Here is a 10,068-nt window from a genome sequence, read left to right as displayed (position 1 = left end):
TGAGATTTATTTATTTATTTATTTAATATTTTATTTATTTGACAGAGAGAGACACAGCGAGAGAGGGAACACAAGCAGAGGTAGTGGGAGAGGGAGAAGCAGGCTTCCCGCCGAGAGGGAGCCTGATGGCGGGGCTCGATCCCAGGACCCTGGGATCATGACCCGAGCGGAAGGCAGACGCTTAACGACTGAGCCACCCAGGCATCCCTGAGTGTTTATTTTGAAACGTTTGCGGCTTCTTCCAAACTGTGTATCCCAGAAGGAGAAAGAATCGTTTTGGAGCCCCAGTAAATAATTTATAAGAGTTAGGGTGAGTCTGGGCACCCGGGTGTCTCAGTCGGTTGGGCGTCTGCCTTCCGCTCAGGTCACGATCCTAGAGTCCTGGGATCGAGGCCCCTGAGCCGACTCCTTGGTTGGTGGGGAACCTGCTTCTCCCTCTGCCTCTCACCCCCGCTCCTGTGCACGCTCTCTCTCTCTCAAATAAATAGATAATCTTTTTTTTTTTTTAAAGATTTTATTTATTTATTTGAGAGAGAGAATGAGAGACAGAGAGCACGAGAGGGAAGAGGGCAGAGGGAGAAGCAGACCCCCTGCTGAGCAGGGAGCCCGATGCGGGACTTGATCCCGGGACTCCAGGATCATGACCTGAGCCGAAGGCAGTCGCTTAACCAACTGAGCCACCCAGGCGCCCTAAATAGATAATCTTAAAAAAAAAAAAAAAGTTAGGGAGAGTCATAAAGGTAGCACCGACTTAAAAAATATTTTTGACTTTTTTGAAAAAATAATCCATACACAGATTTGAAAAAACAAAGTTCTGTAAGGAGAAAAGCAAGTCTTTCCAGTTCCTAAGGCCCCCTTCAGAGGCAGTTATCGATTTGTGCGGGTCCTTTCAGACCCGCAATTATAAATACCCAAATATAAAAATTTATTCTAAATGGTGAACGCTTATTATAACAGAAATTAGCAAATATCTAGGCCCTTTTCAGTTTTTCATTTTTACAGACTAAATGCCAGAAGGAAGCTACCACTATCTTCCCTTGGTCTCCCCTGGAGCGGTCGATTCTATCGACTCTCTACGTCTCACCCCTTAAGAGGCTCCGCCCCTTCATCCGCCTTCTTCTACCAGGCAATGTATTTTTTTGGCTCGCCTTTGAAAGTCTCGCGATAGGCCACTCGCTTCCCATAACTCCGTGCGCTCGCCCCTCCCGCCCTCTTTCCGCCATCTTTCCGTGCCGGTGAGTGTCTCTGTCTGAGCCGGTCAACATTATCCGTTGGCTATCCGGGCCATCCTGCAGTCTGAGCCTCGACTTCGGTGCTGTCTGATGATGCCAGGGCCCTCCTGGGCCGAGGATGCTGCCCTTGCGGGGCCTTGGGCGGGCGTAGGGGAGAGTCATGCCCGTCCGCCTCACGCTCTGCACTTCGGGGAGGCCGGCCTATGAAGCTCAGGCCGCAGCACTGGCGGGAACCGGAGCTGTCGACCGTTCGGAGAGGCGGTAGCCCCAGCTTGGTCGGCGGCTCCAGGACCTCCCCTCAGTAGTTGAGGCAGCGCCTTGGCTCCGGGCGGCGGGAAGCATCGGGGACAGTGGCCGACGTGGGCTGTGCAGCTTCCCATTACTGCCGCCGCGCTATGAGCTTAGGAGGCTGAGGCCACTCAGAAGGGAAGACTGCATTCTGCCTGGGATGGCAGTTTGCAGGGTACTAACCTGGATCTTCTGGGCTCCAGGATTTCCCTTGAGACTTGATTGGGCTTGAGGAGGCAAGTTGGATCCTTAGAGTCGGGGCTTGAAGTGTGCTTTGGCCTCCATCCTTAGCTTTCCCAGCGTTACTAGAGCGTCTTGCAGTTCGTGCCCATTAGGATGGAGTCGAGTCTGGTGCACGTAAAAAGTTCCTACTTGGCCACTGTGGTACGGTTGCTGTCAGGACACAATTGTGGCTGGCGCAAGAACGGACGTTTTATTAGTTATGAGTGTTAGTGAAAGTGGTATCTTCTGCATGTTAGGACAAGACTGACATTGAGTTGGTTGATTTAAAGGACAGTGTTAATAGTACAGGTGCTGCCGGATTTGAAAAGTTCGGAAGACCTGCCCGGTGACGCTCAGGGCCCCGTTCTGAATAACGGACCGACTGTAGGCGATATTGTCGTTTTGGTAGCTCACATTGCGCTGGGGAACCTGTCTGCTTAGAGATAGGACAACTTAATGGTAGAGGCAGAAAGAAAAGGAGGTCTTCCTGCTGGAATGATTGGGTGCCTTTTGATGTTGAGAATGCCGGTAAAACTCTCTTTCCTTACCTGAACAGCCATAATGGTGCGCATGAATGTCCTGGCAGATGCTCTCAAGAGCATTAACAATGCTGAGAAGAGAGGCAAACGCCAGGTTCTTATTAGGCCGTGCTCCAAAGTCATCGTCCGGTTTCTCACTGTGATGATGAAGCATGGTAAGTGTGTTGCTGTGTCTTACGTTTTCATGTGAGAATATTAAAGGAATCAGTTGTATAGAAATGAAGGGTGCAGGAGAGGGCTGGGAAGATGGGGGAGCAAGGTGGCAGTCATACTGGGGAGCTAAGATAGTTGAGTTGGGCTGTGGACAGGATAGCTTGGACAGAAGCTATTTTGAGAAAGGACTGTTGAAAGGAGGAAGTTTGACTCTTTCTCTGCTAGTAGTTCGGGAGCTAACCTGGCCTTTCTTTGTGTAATAGCGCAGCTGCAACATGCCATCCAGCATGCCATGGAACAGGTCCTGAGCTCTTCCAAGGGCTTTGGATGGAAAGGAGAATGTTACATGTCTTGGGCACAAAGTAGCCATTGGGATGGGCAAGGGGAAAATAATTCCTCTGTTAGAATTGCAGAGTGGGTTGTTTTTGGGTGTTGGCCCCTAAGTTTAAAATATTAGGCTCTAAAAGTTTTGATTCAGAGCAGCTGTCTTTGCCTAAACTGATCAGAGAAACAGTCACTGAGATGATGTGAAAGAACCCAATAAGCCAACAGTGGGAATACTAGAGCATAAATATTTAGGTCTCTTAAATTCATATCTGCCCTTTAATACAGCCAGTTATTTTCTGTAGGTTACATTGGCGAATTTGAAATCATTGATGATCACAGAGCGGGGAAGATTGTCGTGAACCTCACGGGCAGGTTAAACAAGGTAAGAATTGACTATTTTCCACAAAGAAGATGCTTAAGAATTATCAAACATGGTGTTAAACATGTTGTAATTTCCCTTGTAAAACCAAAGTCGTGGTGTGCTTGCTCTATCTAGGGGAAAAAGGGGAGTTGGTTAAAATCATTAATTTTTATATCACATTTTGATTGATTTTTCTCCAGGATTGTATTTGATCTAGAATTGTTAGTTGCCCTAATGATTGTGGGGTATGGGCCATCTGAAGGGAGATGCTGGAGGGTGGGGGTGAAAGGAGCACCTGATGGTACTGGTGTTTGAATATTGGATGGTCTGCTGCCTGCCCACTGGCTTGAACTTAACGCCGTCCAAGGGGGGCCTTTAATCCTAGCTGTAAATAACTTTGTTCCTTCTCTCTCTTGGTGATTATGTTGTGTTTTTTGAACTGAATGTGGTTCTCTAACAATATTAATACTTAATTTTTGCTGGTGTGGGCTGTATGGGTGTCTTGAGTTTTGTACTCCCTTTCAGTTTGACTTGTCAGCATAACCTAGTGGATCTATTTGATCTTTTGACTTTGTGGCTTAATTTACTGCATGTATTTTGGGGATAGGTGTCTATAACAAGTTAGGGTCCCTGAATTGCTACCCTGCTTTTTGTGTTCAGGTTTCTAGCTTTCAGATTTACAAGGAGCCTGACATCCTGTGGTCCAACACAGATGAGGGGAAAACAGGCCCAGAAATGAGTCGTGGTTAGTGGCAGGGGCCAGATTGATTGGTAAGGTTATTCCCTGGTCCAACAATTTGTTCTACAAAGTTGCTTCCCTATATAGTGAACTTGCTTCATGTGTGGGTGGATACCTAATGTTAGATAAAACTACTGGGTGTGAAGTTTTTAGGAGGGGTTAGAAGAGTTTTCAAGTTAATTTTGAGACTGTATTTTGTTATTGTTAGCCCTTAGACTCCAACGCCAAAGTAGAATTTGGATTCACTATTGTTTCTCACTTTGACCCTTACAGCGTGTTCTTGAAGTAGAAAAGGGTGTGTTTTTTCCTAATTTTAGGAGTTGGGATCCTGAGATAGGAGTTATGCTCAAAGTCTCCCAACAAGTCGGTAGCCATTGGAGGAGCTGGTTCCAGTACAAAGTTTATAGAACATCTTAAAACTGTCCTGCGTAAGATTGACTTGATGTTTAAAAAAAAAAACAAAAACCCCAAAAAATCTTCAGTTGGATAAGTGCTGTGCACCGAATTCCTTTTGAATATTCACTATATATAAAACTTGAGAAATAAACATGAGAAATAAGTTTGAGCCGAGAATTTCCCAAGTGGAACTCATTTATGGCATCCTTGTTCTGTGGTAACGTAATTTGAAACATTCTGGCTAAGAGGTAGTTGAAATCCAGACCCTGCTCCTTAGCTGTCTGACCTTTTTTTTCCCCCCCAGATTTTATTTATTTGAGAGGAGAGAGAGAATGAGGAGGGCGGGTAGGGGCAGAGGCAGAGGGAGAAGCAGGCTCCCCGCTGAGCAGGGCCCTGAGATAGTGACCTGAGTCCAAGGCAAACGCTTAAACGACTGAGCCAACCAGGCACCCCTAGCTATTTGACTTTGGTTGGGCAAAACAAACTTCAGTTTTCAGTTTCTCTGAAGTTGAGTTTTCCTCCTTTGTAGGACAGTGTTTCTGCAGTTACCTTCATGCAAGAGATGGATATACCCCATACTGTGGAAGTTTAATGGGGCTGAAAAGTAAGGTAGTGTTAGAAATTAGACAAAAATTCTGGTTTGGTCACATCCTAAGATCTGTCTGGTTTGGGAAAGGTTCAATTCTATTAGCTGAGTGAGGGATTTTGCTGCTGGAATAAATAAAAGCCCTGGTGTGGTGGAGTCGAGGCCTCAGAAGAATCTACTTGGAGAAAGGACTGTATTTCTCTATTCCTATGTCCATATTGTGGGATTGCCCTTGACAGTTGACACTGTAGCTGTTAAAATCATGTCATGAAAAGGAGAACCTGAGTGGGCCCCTGACTTAGGGGATTTGGGCCATTTTGGGTTCAGATCTGCCTGCGGAAGTGTAACTGTGTTAAAAGGTTGAGTAAGTTCTAACCTCATAGTCTCCTTTAGTTTCCTCTTAGGCATTTTGGAACTTGTGTGGATGTGGGCACACAAGTGTCTAACTGTTCTCTTAGTTCTCTGGAGTTTACACTTTAATGGTACTAATCCTAAGTGTTCTCACATGATCCATTTCTGGTGTATAAATAGCAGGAACCTTTCTGCGTTGATACTTTCAAGTGTATGAGTGATTTGTAGAGTAGGAATGTGAGCAGGGATGGGGTCATGTTTAGCTCTAATGAAGGAGTCTTGATTCCGTCAGCTTTTACTTAGTAAACCCAGCAAATAGCCTGCTAGTAGATATTTGAACATTTATTGTGTTTTAGGATTTTCATATAACTGAATGACTAGAGTTGAGTACTTTGGCTCTTGGAGAGTTCTCACATTGGAAGATAGTTGTTGCTTTGTCCCAGTAGCAAACAGGTGGGATAACTAAGAACTCTGCTCTTTCTGCCTTCCACCCATTCTGCCAGATTAGTTTGGAAAATCTTGGCTGGGGTTGTAAATGTATCCTGGTAGTTCGCTGATGTGGAATACCAGTTCTTAGATTTTAGTTTAGTGTCTGGAATTTGTTTTTTAAAAATTCTAGTATTTGCACTTTTAGTTTATAGGTGAAGGACTTGAGACCCTCCACATTCATTTCAGCCTCACTATGTAAAAAAATTTTGACTACAATTTTGTCTAAGGCTTGGTCTCTTTATCTCTTTAAAATCTGACCATTTGTTCTGGGACAGCTCCCTAGCCCATAGAGATGTATGCTTTGAACCTGACCTTCCCCTGTATTGCCTTGTGTTCTCCCTCTTCTGTTGACTTTATTTATTTATATTTTTAAATTTAAAGATTTTACTTGACAGAGAAAGAGCATAAGCAGGGGTTTCAATAGGCAGAGGGAGAAGCGGACTCCCTGTTGACATGGGGTTTGATCCCAGCACCCTGGGATCAGGACCTGAGGCGAAGGCAGATGCTTAGCCAGCTGACTGAGCCACCCAGGCGCCCCCTCTGTTGACTTTTTTTCTTTTTGCATATTTTTATTTATTTATTTAAAAAAATTTTTTTTTTAAGATTTTATTTATTTATTTGAGAGAGAGAGAATGAGAGAGAGCACATGAGAGGAGGGAGGGTCAGAGGGAGAAGCAGACTCCCTGCCGAGCAGGGAGCCCGATGGGACTCCATCCAGGGACTCCAGGATCATTACCTGAGCCGAAGGCAGTCGCTCAACCAACTGAGCCACCCAGGCACCCTCTTTTTGCATATTTTTTAAAAAAATTTATTCAAATTCAATTAGCCAAGGTATAGTGCATCATTGGTTTTTGATACAATGTTCAGTGATTCATCAGTTCAGTATAACATGCAATTCTTACCACATCATGTGTTGACTTTTTAAATACTTTTTCTCTCCCTAGGCAGGCATAGTCCTAACTCAGTATATTTTTCAAATGACATTTTTTTTTAAGGATTTTATTTATTTATTTGACAGAGAGAGACAGCAAGAGAGGGAACATAGGCAGGGGGAGTGGGAGAGGGAGAAACAGGCTTCCCGCCAAATAGGAGCCTGATGCGGGGCTCGATCCCAGGACCCTGGGATCATGACCTGAGCTGAAGGCATATGCTTAACAGCTGAGCCACCCAGGCACCCCTCAAATGACCTTTATATCAAGATGGCACAGAATAGTTACCAATGAAATGTTGATTTGGCTGGTTTCTGTGACTATTCAGATGTAAATGCTGTTTGTGTACTAAATTTCTCTGTTATTGGTAAGATGTGAACAGTGTTTTCTGTTATGCTTTTACAGTGTGGAGTGATCAGCCCCAGATTTGATGTACAACTGAAAGATCTAGAAAAATGGCAGAATAACCTGCTCCCGTCCCGCCAGTTTGGGTGAGTCAGTTTTCCTCATTAAAAAAAAAATAGCAATGCTAAAGATTGCTGTGGTGCAGTTTGACTTGAGCTGAGTTTTTTGTTTGTTTGGCTTTTGTTGTTGTTATTATAGTAGTAATTGTCTCCATCCCCAACCATCTTGATTCAAGGATTAATTGTTAGGTGTTGCCACATTTCATGTGCTAGGCTTCAGGTTCTGAGAGACCTGTGAGAGTCCAGGCTAACTGAGAGACAGCATATATGTGTCCCCTTAAATGTCTGCTCTTTTGGCTCAGTGCATATAGTTGATACTGTATGTTTATTGTGCTCCCGTTCTATGGCTAGAATCACTTCTGAACCCTAGGCTTCTGGAGAAACTCAATTTCTTCATTCTTGGTAAGAGATGGAGTACAAATCCTTGCTTTCCTACTTTAAAGCTCTGAGGCCTTGGGTAGCTCATGGCCTTGGTTTCTTCATCTGTAAAAATGGTAATTATTCTCTTAAATTATTTTATCATCTGATTTAATTCTGGTAAAGAACTTCAGTATCTGACACAACACAGTAAGTGCTTATCTGTTTGTGGTTAAGTACTTAAGCCCCCCCCCCCCCATCATATATTTGGTGATGTGGTTGAATTTACTCCCACTTCATGGTTACTGTGTTACAGGTACAGTGCTACGAGTGAGTCATTTCTGATTGTAATTATGATACTAATGTTAATGCCTCAGAGTTGGCATACCACCTTATGTGTCTTACCTCGATCCCCATAGTAACCCATGAGGTAGCCAGGCCAAGTGGGATTTCCATTGTCCACCCGACTGTCTCTTTACAGTAGCTTTTCTGTGATCATGTAAGTGGCAGAAACAATTCAGTCAAGTTTATAGCAACACGTTATTGCTTTAAACTCTGTCTCCCTACCTGAGAACAGAAAGTGGCATTTTGAAATCAAAGTTCAGTCTTCATTTTCAATTAAGCTTAACAGCATTGTTTCTCAGTGTTAGCCGAGGGCAAGGCTGTGTGAGTGCATTGTGTAGCTGAGGTTTTTGGATTTGGGTCTTTGGGTTCCAGGAGCTATGTCTGCACTGCTGGCCAAGTAGGCAGTATTAGTTTCTGCGTCTTATTATGGGAAAGCGTCTTAAGCACTTTTGAATGTTGGTCTTTTTCTGTACCAGAAAGCCGCTCTGTGTTGAACTATTTTTAGGAAAAACTCACCAGCGTTTTCTTTTTTAACTCTCCATAGTTTCATTGTACTGACAACCTCAGCTGGCATCATGGACCATGAAGAAGCAAGACGAAAACACACAGGAGGGAAAATCCTGGGATTCTTTTTCTAGGGATGTAATACATACTTGCAAATAAAATGCCTCAATGGACTCTGGTGCTTCACTCGGTCGTTTTGAACTTTACAGCAGAGTTAGCAAGAGCGTCTGCAGCAGTGTACAGCCTTTGTGTTAATCGGGGAGTGCTGTTTCCCTGAAGTGAACAAGGAAGTCTTGACTTGTGCTAACCCCACCATCATGCTCATGGCTCACCAGAGGAGGTTGTATCTAGCCCTGGATGGCTGAATCTGGGTTGGGGTCCAGGTGGTGATGCTTTCTCTTCTGGAGTCTTATATTAACCCTGGAAGGAGTGGTGCCCTGTTTTTAGCTTGACTATACACATTTCATGCACAGTTGTTTACTGCCCTAAAGATACGACCAGGCTACAGTTAACTGTGTAAGTGCTCATAAGGAAGCAGGCAGGGAGCAGACAACTAGAGCCCACAGATCACTAAGATGCATCTCAAAGTAAATTTGGATGGCATGTTAATAACATTTTAGCAGTGTGTGTTTGTAAGACGTCATTTAGAAAAATGAAATCTTGTTTAAAAACTGGTTTTACTGTAAACCTGTCACAAATGTATTCCTGGACTAGAGAAGAATTAGTTTGCTGGGCCACTTCACCTGGGAGAGTGCTTGTGAAGACCTCCACCACCAGCGGGTAGGGCGGCTTCTGTGAAGTACACCAGGGCTATGCTGCCCCTTTGTAAGCAGTGCTGTCCAGTAATGGAACAAGAACCACTTTTAGTGGCTTTGTAAAACTCTTATTAAACAGTTTGGATTGGTTTTTTAATAACATTTGTGTTCAAAATGATACACTTTCAACATACTGATAATGGAATTTTACTCCTTGTAATAAGTCTCTGAAATTATGTATACTGTACATTTATTTACACTTAAGGCACGTTTTAATTGAGGCTAGCCACTTTACATAGCCACATGTGGCTGGTGTTCATGTTGGACAGCACAGGCTAGACTTGATTCTTGGAAAGTCTAGGTCTGGCCAAGGAGAAAGGAAGCTTGGAGGAGAGCCCAGATAGGTCATTGTGCACCTGGCCAAGCTATATTTGCCAGGCAGGGGATACTTTAAACTGTTTAGGTTGTTTTGATAACTCATCTAGAAGACTACTTTTTGACTTTCTGGTAGGTCAGGCAGTTTTTAACACTCCGGTATCTCAGTCTGGGTAGGGATGTTGAATTATCACTGCCCTGGTTGTAAAATGATCTCTGGCAAGTGACAACTTCTGTGGGTCTCCCTGTGTCAGGTAAAAAGAGAAAAATACTCCATGGGGATGCTAAGTGAGAGCACACTTGAAACAGCCCAGGGCCGGGTCATGGCAAGCATTCAGTAATAGTAACAAAGGAGGGATTACGTAAGATGTGGGAACTAGCAAGGAATGCCAAGACTGGCTCTAGAGATGTGTTAAGTAATGGCCCCGGTTAGTAGGCCTCACTTGGTAAAATGTTAGAAGAAAGCTGGTTGACAGGTGTATCTGGGTTTAGGGCCTCCAATGTTTGGAAGACCACACATAATTAATGTGGGCTTTAGGGGTTTAACAGACCAGAAATAAAGTTTGCTTTTCTGCTAAGTAGCTTTGATTTCCTCATCTGCATAATGGGAATAAGGGAAAAACCTACTTCAAAGTTGTTAGGGGAAAGATGAGATT

At 44.0% G+C, this 10,068-nt stretch overlaps 1 protein-coding gene across 1 annotated transcript; it reads left to right on the top strand.

Annotated features, from left to right (window-relative positions):
* The first annotated feature begins 1,179 nt into the window (after positions 1-1,179).
* On the top strand, positions 1,180-8,456 carry RPS15A (ribosomal protein S15a). Its single transcript, XM_021698350.1, has 5 exons — positions 1,180-1,235; positions 2,299-2,436; positions 3,064-3,143; positions 7,018-7,103; positions 8,323-8,456. The coding sequence occupies exons 2-5, from the start codon at positions 2,304-2,306 to the stop codon at positions 8,414-8,416; spliced, it is 393 nt and encodes a 130-aa protein (XP_021554025.1). The 5' UTR covers positions 1,180-1,235; positions 2,299-2,303; the 3' UTR covers positions 8,417-8,456.
* The last annotated feature ends 1,612 nt before the right edge of the window (positions 8,457-10,068 follow it).

This window comes from Neomonachus schauinslandi, chromosome 5 (genome assembly GCF_002201575.2).
Source record: "Neomonachus schauinslandi chromosome 5, ASM220157v2, whole genome shotgun sequence".
Taxonomy (NCBI): Eukaryota; Metazoa; Chordata; class Mammalia; order Carnivora; family Phocidae; genus Neomonachus; species Neomonachus schauinslandi.
The sequence above is the reverse complement of the archived record's forward strand: the minus strand, read 5'-3'. Positions and strand labels throughout refer to the sequence as shown.

Coding starts and splice junctions, on each gene's coding strand:
- RPS15A (XM_021698350.1), top strand. CDS start 2,304: ATGGTGCGCATGAATGTCCTGGCAGATGCTCTCAAGAGCATTAACAAT. Junction 3,144..7,017: donor TCACGGGCAGGTTAAACAAG/GTAAGAATTGAC, acceptor ATGCTTTTACAG/TGTGGAGTGATCAGCCCCAG. Junction 7,104..8,322: donor CTCCCGTCCCGCCAGTTTGG/GTGAGTCAGTTT, acceptor AACTCTCCATAG/TTTCATTGTACTGACAACCT.